Source organism: Tauraco erythrolophus, chromosome 16 (assembly GCF_009769465.1).
Source record: "Tauraco erythrolophus isolate bTauEry1 chromosome 16, bTauEry1.pri, whole genome shotgun sequence".
NCBI classification, from domain to species: domain Eukaryota; kingdom Metazoa; phylum Chordata; class Aves; order Musophagiformes; family Musophagidae; genus Tauraco; species Tauraco erythrolophus.
In genome coordinates, this window is record NC_141480.1 from 5781267 (window position 1) to 5796723 (window position 15457).

The 15457-nt window shown below is 42.9% G+C and overlaps 1 protein-coding gene across 2 annotated transcripts in view; it reads right to left on the reverse strand.

The window, feature by feature from the left end:
- The window catches only part of ADAMTS2 (ADAM metallopeptidase with thrombospondin type 1 motif 2), a 183267-nt gene that overhangs the window by 13889 nt on the left and 153921 nt on the right, over positions 1-15457 (reverse strand). For both annotated transcript variants that reach the window (XM_086621406.1, XM_086621405.1), the window contains 5 exons: positions 14260-14373; positions 7182-7327; positions 5590-5765; positions 1428-1561; positions 479-602 (listed from right to left, as the gene is read on the reverse strand). In XM_086621406.1, the coding sequence (XP_086477532.1) occupies positions 479-602; positions 1428-1561; positions 5590-5765; positions 7182-7327; positions 14260-14373 (694 nt within the window). The remainder of the gene's footprint in view (positions 1-478; positions 603-1427; positions 1562-5589; positions 5766-7181; positions 7328-14259; positions 14374-15457) is intronic.

The following is a 15457-nucleotide window of genomic DNA, read 5'->3' on the forward strand; positions in this document are numbered from 1 at the left end:
GAACATAACAGGGACAAAGGGCTTCGGGTCAGAAGAAAAATGCCTTAAGTATCATCAACAAACTGACTTTGCTTCAGACTAAAATGGGCTTTGAGTGCCATATGCACCCACAGAGAGAGACCATGTGAGCTCCTGTCTGACAGAGAGCAATGACAACATATTATTGCAGCCCCCCAGTAACTCAGACAGAGCAGCTGAGTGACATCAGCAGCACAAATAAGTCCACAGCTCTCCAACACAGAGCACTGAAGCCCTCCTCTGTGCATGCACAGTCCCTGGTATCCGCAGAGTTAACTGACCCATGGACAAAAGTCTTATTTTCAAATTCTAGACACATCTCAAAGTAAAGTCCAGAGAGTTTATTGGAATTAGTGATGCTGTAACGATGTGTGATTGCTCTGGTACTTTCCACAAAACAGAAGAGATCAAACAAAAATACCCTGAGTTCCCCAGGACAAAACACACTGAGTGCACTGACCTTGTTTCTTTGGTACTCTTGAAAACGTTCCTTTCACCACTTTGCAGTGGGAATTATCTCCTCCACAAACACCACACTTATCTTCCTGCTTCGTGGAACCTATGACCTTGTCGCACCCAACTTTCTGTGCACAAAGAGAACAACAGTCATTCTTATTTATCCACGCTTCCATTCAAATGAGCCTTCACTTCAGATATCAAAACCCAGACTTCTGCTTCATGAAAAAGGTACAAATTGTAGTATTTTCCTGGAAGATCAACTTCTAAACAGATTTTAATACTTCCAGTTCCTATAATAGCTGTCAATCAGGTGATTATATTTTTGTATTATGCTTCACAGTGGTACTCTTACTGAAGGAAAGCAGCACAGTTCAGGAAAAGCTCTTAAGCCTCAGCTTATCTTAAAGCAGATGCTTAAATTCCAGGAGAACCAAAGCATCTATGCGAGGATAAGCACCTTCACCAGTGCTTTGCTAAGTCAGAGCCTCTAATTCTGTTGAAAGATGACCTGCGGCAGATCCCAACTTAGAGGAACTGTCATTGATTTTTTAAAAATAGCATGATCAAATACAGAGAGAATGCACGTCAGCCATATCTTAACACCACTTTCCTTGAAAGCTGCTGCATGTTCCTATTTCATTGTACATTCCACTCCCACCTAACCTCAACAGGAAAAGCTTTAATGGAAAACTAATTGTAATGGTTCATCTCAAAATACTGCATTAAGCATTATTTGTGTAAATAGGCGCTGTTGGAATTCAGTCACATGCAACGTGATGGCAACTGTGAATATCACACATAATATTGTGACAATAATCCTAATGAAATCTCCTTCTTGCCCACGGCATTATTATACTTACTTAAATAGCCGTTCTTGGAGAGAAACACTCAAGCAACACTTTTAATTGTTTACACAACGCTACACTCTGAAAGAAGCCATCAAAACTTACCAAGCAGTCCCCTCGCACGCAGATGCTGTGAGCGTCTTTGTAGGAGCAGCGGGTCCCATCATGCACCATCCTTTTCATATACACCACATCCCCTGTTTCCTTTGATTCGCAATACAGGTGGCATCTTTCCTTAGCTGGAAAACAGAATTATCCAAACGGTGTGAGTTCAGCTCTAACGGTTTAGTTGCTGACTTTGTGAACAGCACTTTTGATAGTGTTAGCAATCTCTTCTTCCTTGCGTGCATCACAGAACGCAATACAGTAGCCCATAAATCATCTATGCTTATCCCCTTTCAAAGGCTATGTGATCATTTGGAAACTGCTGAATCATAAAACACCCATGTGTCATCATTAGGAGACAGTCTTCAAAATAACAGATCATTTACTTTGATGGGCGCCTCTGTCAGACGATGCAATCGGGCAGAGGTTTCTGCAGTGTGCTACATGACTGCCTGTGAGAGATGCAGGTTTCTGCATCAGTTTCTCCTGCACTGTACTTAAATCTAAAAAAAGCAAAACTTATTTTGTCATTAAAAGCAGCCGTTTGACAATGAGTCCGGCATCCAAAATGTCTTCAGAGAGAGCTGGGCCATATCATTTCCTCCTAAACCTGAAGTTAATTCTCCTTCATTGTTGTACTTGTATTTATGATAGTTTAAATCATTAAACAAGATGAGATGTCAAAGAGATTCAGAAAAAAAATAATTTTTTTTACTGCTAACACATGCACAAACAGCCAGACAACCGCACCTCTTTCTCCTAAACTGCTCCAAAGAGCTAAGAACAACAACAAAAAAAGCTGAAATGACTAATCGGTAGTGGAATAAAGTTGTATTCCACCAGTGTATTTCATTTTACCGATACCTTTTGCTGTCCCCAGTCCCATAATAGGATTCACTATGCTTTCCTTGGCAAGGAAAAGCAGATGGCCTTTCTGTTAGATGAAACAAATAAAGATTCTGCTATTTGAACATGATTAAAAGTTGGGACACTTTTCCCACCATTTAAAACAATAACGACCTTTCTGTTATAGCAGTTCAATTAAAATAAGTCTTTACAGGCCCTCTGCGTTCTTCCCCTGTACAGTTCCATGGCCTCTGCCCTCTTTTAATAAAGTCCTTGTTACTGCTGTTGATGACCTCATGGCCACTGACTATTGGTACATCAGAGACCTTTGGTACCGCTCCTGAACAGCGCAGAGATTTCATGCTAAAAATGCAGGGTCTAGACTATTAACACAGGTGCTTTACTTTTTTTTGGGTGCAGATTCTTAATAGGGGACTATTAAGATCATCATAATCACAGACCTAATGTATTTGCACATCTTAGAAACCTCAAATTATACACAAGACACAGACTTGTACACACACCCCCTGTGTGTGCACCCACACCCGCCCCACGCATACCACACATGCGCTGTCCACGATTAAATGAAAACATCAGAAGGTCTGACTGGGTGCCAACAACTCTGTAAAGGGCTTTATTTTAGAGAGGGTTCTCTTCCCATTGACCCATGGGAACAGTAAATGTGCAAGTGCCGTTAAATTGGACCCTGTTAATTGCAAAGAAGTATTTTCTTTCCATTCACTGCTGTTGGGCATAGTAGAGATGCAGGAGCATGGACGTGATCGTATGCCTGTCCGTTCCCTGCTCCCCATGCGTTTCCTTCTCATTTAATTGAGGCTGGGAGCTGATAGCCAATGTCACTCTACACTGCCCTGGCAGATGCATGGCCCAGGGGTATGTGAACCCAGCGGAGGCTGGGAGATGGGGTGCTCAGGGGGGTTGGAGCAGGAGAGAGGCCACGGCACAGTGCAGCACCAGGGTGCCCAAGCACACACTGGGGTGTACGCCAGCTTGGCAGCTTTTCCCTGGCCACGGGATGAGATGCTCCCCTCTGTCCCCATCACATACACAACGTGTCAGACACGTCCAGCTGAGCTGCGTGTGAAGTGTATGGATTTATGTCGCTTTTGAGCCATGACTGCATTATCTGCACAAAGTATGTCACTGATAACGTTTTCTTTACAAAAGGGAGTTTTAAATATATTAGAGTTCAAGCACAAGCCACCCTCCGGCCTTGCTTTCACACAAAAGCTGCTCCCTCTAATAACCCAGCACAGGTAAATGTAACTCTAAAGGTGGCTGCAGTTATACCATAGTTATATGGGAAACCAGCAGTGCCCAGTGAGCAGTGTTCAGACATCAGTGAACTGGTTTCTGACCCAGAAGCCATTGAATTTAACAGCAAAAACATCTGATTAGTTTCAGTAGTCTTTGCAGCAGACTGCTCCAAGGGCTAAAGCAGAAGTAAAGGTCTGCGGGCCACAGCGTTCGTCCCCTCTGCCTGTGCCAGCAAAGCTATTTCACGAAATTAGGCTGTGAGGCTGTGTCTGTGCCTCTGAAAAATCCCACATTGCACAAGATGGCATGAAAAGAATGAGGGAACTCTAAGAAATGTTTGGGAAGAAAGTCAGGCAAATTAATTACAAGGAATTTGCTATTAACTTCTGGCAGAGTATCCTCTCACTGGAATGCAAAATGATTCACCCAAAGTAACTCTTCCCCTCCCAGACATGGGTGCCTGGCTGAGGACAGCTGGGGTGCCCAGTGTCTGCCCCTTCTCATGCCAGCCCTGCCCTGGAGCACCCATCGTTCAAACGAAGTGAGCAGGTTGAAAAGCGGCGAGCAGCCCGCACTCCTCGTCAAACAAGTTAAGAATCATCGCCCTCTGCTTTTTTCTTCAGTAAAACCTCTTCCTGGCATGTTTTCAACTCGATGTGGCACTAGCACGGCAACAGCCTTCATGGCCCAAATCAACCACCTGCACTTGCATTGACAGTTAAGCAGAGGCATTAACAGGAAAATGAATTTTTGTTCTTAGAGGCGATGTCTGCCGAGACACCAGAACATCAGACTGACCATGCTCATTCAGACCCAGCACCGTCCAACTCAACACCTGCCAGCAGTGTTTGCAGGAAGATGTATGAACAAACCTAATACTTTTCTCAGAATATTCTTCAGGTTTCTCGTAAGCTGCAGTTTGGGGACTTCCTAAGTCATGGCTGGAGCTTGGTGTTTAACAGCTCTTAATGGATTATAGAACTTTCAAGAATTTATCTAAATCACTTCTTAAACTTTCTGGCATCCGCAACTTCCTGTGGCAATGGATTCCAGTTTAATTACATGCTGTGTGGAAAAAGTACTTCCTCTTATTTGTTTTAAATCTGCCACCTGACAATTTTATCTGACGTTCCCAGGCTTGTGTTATGAGAAACAGTGAATAATCATTCCGTGTTCAGTCTCTTCATGCCACTCACAATTCTGTAACTCTATCTTTTTAATCTAAATCATCACTTTTTCAGGGTGAAAAGTCTTAGTTTATGTAAACTCTCCTTATTCAGAAGTCACTGCTAACGTTTGCTTTATTTGGGCCTTTCTGAGTTCAGCTATGAGTTTCATAGCAATGGGGGCCGCAGTGAGATGGGCACGACCTAAGCTACATTGGCAGAGTAGTTAAAATGCAGACACATCATGCAGGTATACAGAGGCAGATCAGTGCTCTCCATCCCTCTCTCAACAGTCACCGAATTGATGTTTTCCTAAAGTTATCCCCAACTCCCACACCTTTCTCTTCAGAGCCTCCCTTGTGTACAGACCCATACACATATACGCATCATTTTTTTATCCCCATATCCATTAGCAGCATTTATCAACACCAAACTTCATTTGTCACATTGTCTCTTAGTGACATGAGGTCCTTCTGCAGCTCTCACTACGGGCCACCTTCTTTTAATTAGCCTGAATAATTTTGTATCCTGAGCAGATTTTGTCACTGCGTTCGCTCCCTTTCTCAGCTCACTGCCACGTGTGGACAGCAGCACCCATGCTCCCAGCACCCATCCTTGTGGGTCACACACAACCATGAAAGATCATTCCCTTTTATCTCACGATAATGCAGTGTAAGAGCAGTTATTGGGGAACAGGGTCCAAAGTTTTTTCAAAATTCAAGTGTATTATATGAATTGGATGATACCTCCAAACAACTCGTAACAGATTTGTGAGGCACGATTTCCCTAGAAGGAGTTTTATCCCTCCTTACATAACTTCTACTTGTGTTTTCATCAGATTTTACTTTCCATAGAAAAAAGGGACCGCTCACCATCAACGTGTTCATAGGGGAGCCAGTGGTGTTTCGTGTTCTGGTACTCAAAGTAAGGATCCCACTGCCGGCACTGCTCCTCTCTGAAATCTTCCAAGTCCTTAGGACAGTCCTGAGTGTTGCACAGCTGGAACTCGTAGCTCGGCCCCACACACGTGCGGCCTCCGTTGGCGGGACTGCAGGGAGGAGAGACAGCCATGGTTAGTTTTGCCATTAATGCAGGAATCAAGCATCCATCAAATCCTCTGAGGAATAATTTCATTCCCAGCCATGTCTGTAGGCACTTGATGAAGCCCAGTGATGTATTTCTGGTATGGAAAATATGTATTTCCTTTAAAAAACCTGCGGTCACTATTTAGCTCTTAAAAAAAAAAAAAAGCAATTTCTGCAAGAAAAGCCTCAAACCACTTGATAAAGGCAAGAAAAGACATTTTCTTGGCGCGGCCCAGGAAAGGCAAGCGCAAGCAGATGAAGTGATCACTCACATCCACCCCCTAAGCCAGCAGCAAATCCAGACCCAGAGCCCAGCTCAGGGCTGCAGCCCCCCGGCAGACGTGCGTCAGCTCACGGTGGGCTCTGGCAACACACAGCTCAGGAGTCACAGCTGTGTTTGCACCCTCTTCCAGGAAACACAGAAAACGTTTTAAATAGTTTAGGCCTTTCCTATGTGAACACAGATTTTACAACTGAAGCTGTGCCCACAATTATACAGGTCACTTTCATGTTGCCAGTGTAATAAAGGCTGAAGTTAGAACTGGTAAATGTTTTCTTAACAATTTCCACCAGAAGATGCTGCTCCATAAAACTGAAGGTTTTTTCTTAATCAATGATAAGATGATTTTTAACACTAGTCAAGTTCAATCACTTTATCAGCACAAACTGAGAAAGTCAATGTTAAAAATGTCCTGTCTGGTAAAATCATTTAATTCTGACAGTTGTTTCAGTTCTTGCTGTTAGGATCTTGTTGTTTTATGATATCACAATAAGTCAGCAATAATTATACATTTCATATCATTTGTACATACCAACCTATATTAAATACATTATACTTCCAGTGTTACTGAAATTAAGTCATTCTACATTATCTAGATGAGCCTTATATAAGTTATCAAAGTAAAACAATTTACTATTACTAAAATTAACTTTGGGGAAGGTTCTGATCTCTGGAGCTTTGTTCCAACTTGGAATGAAAAGAGTTTGAAAATATTTTAAGACCTTCTTATTGAAATATCCAAAAAAAGATGGAATAAAAAAAAAATTTAAAGGTATATGCATTTAAAAAAAGAATCCAGGAAATCATTGCCATTATTTCATACTCACATATTAAAATAAGACATAAATAGGGCTCTAAACTTTTACTTATGCTTTATGCAATAGTGTATGTAATAGCAGTTTCAAGATCCTTGTAACTGCATAACCAGTTTAATGGATGGGTAAACGGAGAAATAAAGATGATTCATGACTTGCTAAGGGCCACAAGCAGAATTTCTGACAACATATACTATAGGTCAGATTTAACACGTAATTCAGCATGGATTCTCACCATTCGTTCACTCTATGTCAGAAAAGCATATGGATGTATGTAAACTTACTGTGGATTGTCACACTGCCGCGTCCTATACTTCACTCCGGTGCCACAGGTGCGAGAACAAGAACCGAACTTACTCCATGCCCCCCAGTGCCCATCCTGCTTCAGGATGTCTGGTGTCAGCCAGATGCAGTGACCTTTAAAGCAATGCTAAAAGAGAAAATTAGATGTCAAAATGATTAGATTGTTAAATAATACCATATGAGAAGCTGTGGTACAACACATTTCATTTTAGGCACAAATTCTGGATTTTTTTTCACCAGGAGAAAGTAGTGAGATCACCACTGTCAGACGGTGCCCATGATCCCAAACTCACTTAGATTTTATGGACTTACACATGTTAAATGTGCACGTATATGCCTGCAGGATTCAAGCCTGCCAAGTTTGTTGAACTGCTCTCAGCATCACTCGCCCCCACCACGCGTCTGCAGCGGTGATTTCAACATAATTAATACAGGTTCATTTAGAGGGGAACGGCGGAGTCCCAAATCTTGGAGGCTAAAGGTAAAATTCTGCCTCTGCCATTGCACGCAGCCACTTCAGGAAGCAATGGCCAGAGCTCCGGCCGCAGCACCGTCCTTCCCAGCAGCTCCTAACTCAGCATACGTATTCCTGCAATAAACGTGATCAGTGAAGTGGCACGAAATTAAGGCCAACTCACATTTTAGACATTATTGCTATTAAGGAACTCTTGCAGTCTCCCTGGAGATCTCATACTAAACCTGACCAAAATACCAGGAAACATTCAGGAGGGAGCAGCCCTGGACAGTCCCACTTCTGCACAATTAATCATGCCCTACGAGGCTTTCTCGTTGCTTTTACCTGATTTTTAATATAGTCATTCTACAGAGGCTGAAACACACAATTTGCTGCATTCCCCAACCCTATAAGGTATTCACACATTTCTTTAAGAGCCTTCATAGCTTCAGCACTGATACTCTCTACTGTCTCTTCTCATTAAAGAAACCCACCAATGTCCTTCCACCAATTTCTTCAGTCCCTAATCATGGAATTTTTTCTTAGCTGAAGTCAGGATGAATTCTTCTCAAGGATCACAAATTCTGACCCTTTCTAGTACTATTTCTGCTTTCATCAAAGTCTACTGACAAAGTGCAGGTGCTGGAAAATATTTGCAGCCCAAAAAATGACTTTGCATTGGACTGTTGCAGTTTGTCTGCGTTAACGGTTACTGTCGGGATAGGAGCTCTGGCTCAGGCGCACAGATGGCTATAACAACAAGTGCAATCAGTCACTTACTTTCCTTAACATTCAAGTCAACAACAACATTTTACACAGCTTAACAAGCCCTGGAACGCAGGAATTTGGCAGGCGGCACAAACCGAGCATATGGCTAAACGCGTGCTGCCAGCAAAAACAAAATCAGAAGATATATAACAGGAGAGCGTTCTTAAGCATAGAGCGATTAGTGATCTGGAAGACAAATTTAAAAGCGATGGTTAATCATTAATAATCCTGAATTTAAAGAGAGAATCATTAGTAAAACGGTGACAAGACACAGCTTACTGATTTGCTAATCTGCTCAATGACTAGCTCTTTATTCATGTGATTTATTTTGGTGGTGATTTGGCTGGACAAGGAGTAGAAAAGAGTAGAAATTACGTTTCAACTATTCATTATTTCTCATGACTTCAAACATTCAAACCTATGAAACAGATGAGTTACCACAGAGCCAATTATACCAATCCTGCTCCGGAGCTGTAATGGGCAGATTTTTCTTAGCTGTTTGACAGAACAAGGGATAATTCAGCAAAGCATAAAAGAAACACAAAATGCTAATATGTCCTTTGCTTTCCTCAGTTTTGAAGCTCAGCACTGTACCCTTCAGGGACTGTTTACTTATGGCTTTAGAGAGGTTTGTCTGAACGAACAGTTTGAGTTGTCGGGCCCCGTGTAGCAATGGAACCATTCAGAGATGCAGGGGAAGCTGGCAACGCAACAGCGTGTCAATACAGATTTCAGCTGGGCTTGGAAGCAGATGAAATGTGACAGCTCCTGATCTGTTCCTGCTTAAACATTCTTTTATCAGGGTTCTGCATCCCTCAGGTGTAATGTAAGTTCCACAGCAATCACTGAATCTGTTTCAAGAGCCACGTCGCATATGTTCATTAGGTGATGATCCAGGATCCAGCGCTTGGACTCCACGGAGAGGGAGAGACACGTGATGTTGTGTTTTCCAATCTCTTTTCCCTGTTTTAGCCAGGAACAGGGAGATGTGGGTTTGCAACAACCACTAAGAAACCACCTATCTGACACTGCAACTGGTCTCTGAACTGGAGGGCAAACATGGAAAAGTGTTATTGGCTTTTCTGCGCAAAGGAAAGAGCAACGCTGATTTTTACTGGAGAAGCTGGTCATACGCTGATTGTCAGGAAGCTGAGGCAGAGCTATAAGGAGACAAGCATTTGTGTAACATGAGTCATCCCCAGCTCTGCCTTTTTGCCTGTGGATTCAAAGAAAGGAGCCTACATAAAACAAAATGATTCACAACCAAGTCTTACTCTGTGCAGACCCATGCAAGAAAATGCACGAGACGGAGGAATCTCCAGTGTAATAAAGGAAGCTAGAGCCAATCCTTCCTATTGGCACTACATTAGCTACATAATGAGGTGGAAAAGAGCCAGTTTCAACCACTATTCCCTTCATAAACAGAGGGTTTCATTTAAAGAGCGAAGCATATTAAAGCAATTTTTTTTTTTTTTTAAGAGGAAAAAAAAAACTCCTGGGTAAATGCAAATTGTTTTCTTAGTGGAAGACAAGATGACTTCTTGCAGTCTCGCCTATTTTTCTGGCAAACAGGACAGTCCAAAACAAGTGCAATTTCCAGGAGAGGAAGCTTAAATCTCTTGCAGTAAAACATTCCACTGCTGTTTTCAGCAGTTCTTTGAAACAACTGCTGTGGAAGCCAAAAAGAGAGCCAGTGTGTTCCTGTGGGCTTAACACATCTGCAAGTTAATTTTTCAAGAAGAGACTTGCAGATCTTCCGAGGGTGTCTCTGTCTATTTTACATCGGGCAAACTGGCAACGCTCCCATCTCCTCGCTCGACAGCCCCGTTACCTGCCAGGCAGCCCCTTGTGCTGCATCGCGGCTGGTGGTCCTCAGCTCTCCTGAGATCATACCACGAGAGGGTTACTGATTTATTTGTACTTCCCATCACACACAGGCTGGCCCGCTCTGCTCCATCTGTTGGAGAATTAGTTGCAAGGGACAAACTGAAAGCTCTAGCACCGAAGTCTACCCTGAGCCAGTAAAAGTTTCTTCAGTGGAGAATGAAGTACTCTCCCTGTTTCTGTGGTGACTAACACAGCATACACTTACCCATCTGTCTCCTGACTCCGAGAGAAGCTGAGGTCAGCTTTCTCAGTGGGAAATTATCTGGATTGCTTTGAGTACACATTAGTGTTTTCAGAAACCTTTTTTCTCTGTCCATTTTTCTTCTCAGTAATATCTCTTTATTTCAATATTTAATCATTCCCTTCCTTTCCTGACAGACTACAGAGTCATTCCAAGTTTGACTCAGATCGTCTCATTAGCACGGTGCAAGGGAAGAGAATCCCTGCTAGGTTTGTGCTGGATCCTTGGCACACAAGCCAAATCCAAGAGCAACATCAGCTCGGCTGGCAGGGGCAGGTACCAGGCTCTTGCCTCTCTCCAAGAAAAGAAACAAAAAGACTCAGGTGGTGCAGACCTTTGCATTAGTCCCTGCAGCAAGCAGATGGACCTGAGCATGCGATCTCCTTGCACGGATGACTTTGGGTTTCATTTCTGTCCTGTGGAGAGCAATTAGCTGCTTCAGCCAATATAAACGTCTCCCCTAAAGAGTAATAGCTTTAAAAAATGGAACAACAAAAACTCGTGATATATTTCTGAAGGTTGCCTGGCTTTAGAAACCTGAGGCTAACGATGGAGCTGATAGAACTGTATACAAGTAAACAAATTATTAGCTGAACGCATTTTTTTTTTTTTGAACCCACAGAATGCTATGCAGAGTTAAGCCTTGCACAGTTATGCCTTGTCTGCACGAGGTTTACTATAGCAATTTATGGAGTGTCTTTCACTTCACATTAAGACTCTGACCCTCCATGTGCTTAACTTTACACACTGGAGTTATTTCATGGAAGTTAATGTGACCATTCAGACACAGAAGTAATTGCAAGTTCCTGCACCATCAAAACTTCATGAAATTGATAGAATCTTCCCTCTTGCTATTGAAAATTCAATCTAGTTCAAAAAAAAAAAAAATCAGGCTGGGAGCAATATTCTATTTCTTTTAGGATTCTATAAAAAATAGTAGCTTTGTTCTCTGTGTGGGAATTTCCAAGAGAATATTTTATTTTTCTATCCCTAAATCCAGCAAATGATTAGTTTGTTGCCAATTAACATAATGGTCGTTCAATGTCTCCATTTGCAGAAGACTGATTAAAAAGTTTTTGAAATGGCAGAACCTCACTCTTTTGGCAACTTGTTTCAAACAAGCACATGCACAGAAGAACCTACATATATTTACACATATTTACTTATATATACATCTATATGCATGCATATGTGCATACATACACACATACAGGCAGCATTAGAAAGGTTAATCTTCCTTCCATTTCTAAGGATCAGTGCCTAGGTCCAAGACACAACCTGGATGTGCAGAGACATGGCCCTTATCAGCATGCTTGCTGAAAATGTGCTACAAATCTTGTGTCTTCCATGGGCGTTCTTGCCCCTTGATCGTCAGTTAGGACGGAGGCAGCTGGACTGGTTTCTCCTCAATAGCATCTGCTGAGTTTGGGAAAGTGAAGAGACCAGTTCTCAGTGAGCTGAACACCAGGCTTAGGTAGGAACATCTCCACATCATCCGCCGTGTTAGTCTCCCGAACATCACTTGCATTTCTGGCATTCGGTCCCCTCAGCTGCTGCAAAGCCAGGATGTTTCCTTGACACATCAGCAGTGTTGTGATTGGTTTGAGCTTAAAATAGGCCCTGGGAATTAGTGGTATGAAATCATGCAAACTTTAAGTCTCGAAAGCAGGAAAACAAATGGAAATTTTTGAATCAACATCTTTAATTGCTTATGTTTCTGTTCTTTTCTTTTCTGGCATTATTCCAAAGAAAATAGTGGATGAAGTTTGAAGTTAATTTCCTATTCCTCGTATGTTGATGAGGTATCATGGGAGACGCATCTTAAAGGAAGCTGCCACACTGCAACTGAGTCCCAGCTTTGGGCAATACCTGCATTTTACAGTCCCCGTCCTTTCAGGCAGGAGTTTCTGACATTGTCCAAATCGATGAAAAGAGTGAACAGGGAAAGAACAAATCAAAGGCAGGGATGAAAAGGAAAGGAAAGGAACAGATGGAAAAGGACTGAACTGATGTGCCTGTATTAAAAACACCAACAACTAACAAATACACTGGTCAAACGCTGAGCTCAGATACACAAAGTCAGTTGTATAACCTTCATAACTCATGCTATTTTTAAAAAAATGTTTAGCTCAGACTGCTGAGCCTTATCTAACAAAATGGTTTTCATTTTCTATCATTTTCTCTGGTTCTCCTGCAAGCTTGCAATAAGTTTATTTATCCAAAAACTGGGACAGCTCCTCTGGGAATAAAACAGTCATAGTCCTATCATCTACTGAAACTTCAGAATGTGCACATACGCTCCTGCATCTCCACTGAACTAAAAAGCCTGGCTGCCTGCACAGTTTGCTGAAGCCTTGGATCCCAAGTTCAAGTCCAGAGGAAATTTTTACAGCTGAGTTGCATAATACTCTGACAAACTGTTTATAATGGAAGCACTGACAGATCCTTAACTGTAAGGTTACAAGTTCTTTTTTTCTTCTCACTTCTGTTCAAATACTAACACAAATGAATGGCTTGGGGAAGAGGGTGATGCAACAAAATGGAATATAACTGTGTTTTTCTGCAGGTTTCATTAATATTTTTAATTTAAAAATCAAGATATAGAAAAGTGAATCCAAAGAAACTAAGATTTTGGATTGCAATTTAAAAATATATATATTTTTAAACATGAAACAAAGCTGTTATAACAGCAATAATCTAAAGAAGAGAAAACCAGAAGGGAGTGGTTTTTACAGAGCATGACTTGCTAGGTAATTAACTTAGCATTACATTATGTTTTTAAAAAAAAGACATTTCAAACCATAATAGCAGCTGCTAATACGGTTCATTTATCGCATAAATGATGTAATCCATTGGGTTTTAACAAAACATCTTTCCAAGTAGCGACACCTTCCTCTCCCCCTCAGTCACTGCATCCAAAGTCCAGGGAAGCCAGAATTTTTCAGCAGACTTCAAAGGACTTGGAGCTCAGATCCGCTACGAGCATGGCGTGACCTGCACAGAAGGATAGCTGAGACCTGGAGCAGGTCCAGCACCTCGGCTGAGGGCTCGGAGCTGTCTGAGCCCTTGCCACCTTGCACCTGCCCTCCACAGCTCCTCATGTCTCCCTTGACTCTCGTCAAGCCAGCAAACCCACCTCCGCAAACCTGCGCTTCTCTCTTCACAGTCCCTCTCTGCCGTCGCATTGGCTCTCTCTAGCTGGCACTCAGCTCCCACGTCCATCCTTTCCCTCTGGGCAGCCGTAGTGGTCTTAGCTTGGCTGTCATCTCCAGGACCTCACCTCTGTCTTCACCCCCAGCAGCGGGGAGGCCAGTCAGCATCACCACATGACCACTGATACAGACATGACCCCCTGGCCTCACACAAGTCGTGGGCGAGTGGAAATATCCTCATTTTTGGCTCTGCCACAAAGACTTGTCAAGAAGCACAGGACAATCTGCAGATTCTTCCATGACTTGCACGAGAACAGGGTTTGATGGTCACAGAGCTGTCATGCAGGACACACCAACCCCAGCTCCTGCACCATCCCCTCACGCTGCTCAACAGCCTCACTTGCACTCCTGAGCTTGCCCCACATCTCAGTGGACTTCAAGTCCTCAAGATAGGTTCTTCTCATCTTCTCCTTGATTTTAAGGGGAACATCCCCAACTGCACCCAAACACGCAGGAACACACGTGTGCGTGCACGTACACACAGCACCCGCTCTCACCTTTCCTGGTGCACACATGGTCCCGTCCAGCGGTGGCCCTTTCTTAGTTTTGCAGAAGTAGGGGTTCTCGGGATGGCTACACCACAGCTGCTTGCAAGGATCAAACGTACGGAACTGTAACATGAGAAAATAAGAGCAGATGATGCTTCGAGTGAGCTCCCACTGGAAACTGCAACAGAAGCTGCAGCACTGTGAGGTTTTTAGTTTCCTGGCTGTAAAATGCCAGCTGTTATCACTGATCCCTAAGGAACACCATGGTGTCTGTGGATTGAGCATATCTGAGCTTTCATGCAAAGTCATCAATGTCTCTGAAGTTAGATCCCACCTGTAGTTGACGGAATAAGGTCAGGCAAAATAGTTTTACACCAGTGACCAAAGGCAGACTGGGCAAGGGGGAAACCAGCTCCTCCAGATGGTAAGATACACACTGACTTTTCTTACAGTTTCTTCAAATGGTGCTGCTTCATTTGGTAAAGAAAACAAAAAATCCTTGAGTACTCACGGGAGAGGGAAACGAGCTGCTCAGACTGTAGCTCAGCTGCTGCAATCACCTCCTTAGGAGGATGGAAACCTGAGCTCAGGACCCTGATTCAATGAATAAACTGGCATTTTACCTACAATGCAAGAGCTTGTACAGGAGAGGATGAAAACCACCCACCACACAGTACACTAAAACATGATGCCTGGACATGCTTTTGGCTATTCTGAACAAAGAAGAATAGAAAGCGTCCGTTTCCAGGATCTGGAGAACGGCTGTAAGAAAAGACCCTCTTTGACTGGGACATTCTCCCAAGGCAGCATCAGGGGGAATTGTGTCAAGACACAATACTACAGCTGATGCTTTAAAAGTTCTCATCCATTACCTAGAGACACCACTCGGCACACATATTCCTGCAGATGGGAATCAAAGCAGAAATGTTATGTGCTAGCAGCTGCGACACCAGCTGAAAACATCTCCTTCCATTTAATATTTTGTCCTACTTGAGGAGCTGGAGGTGGGAGGCACAGCCCTGCTGCAGAAGACTCTGCTTTCTGAGGCCAATCCACTGAGAACTGCACTAATCTTGCCTTCCTTTAAATTTAGACTTTGTCTCTTGTTTTCCTGGTACAAGAGAACCAACCATGTCATCAAGAGTCCTTGCAAGTTGCTCTACTCACTGTCACGCTTATTTTCTCACGCTAGGCATCAAAACACATC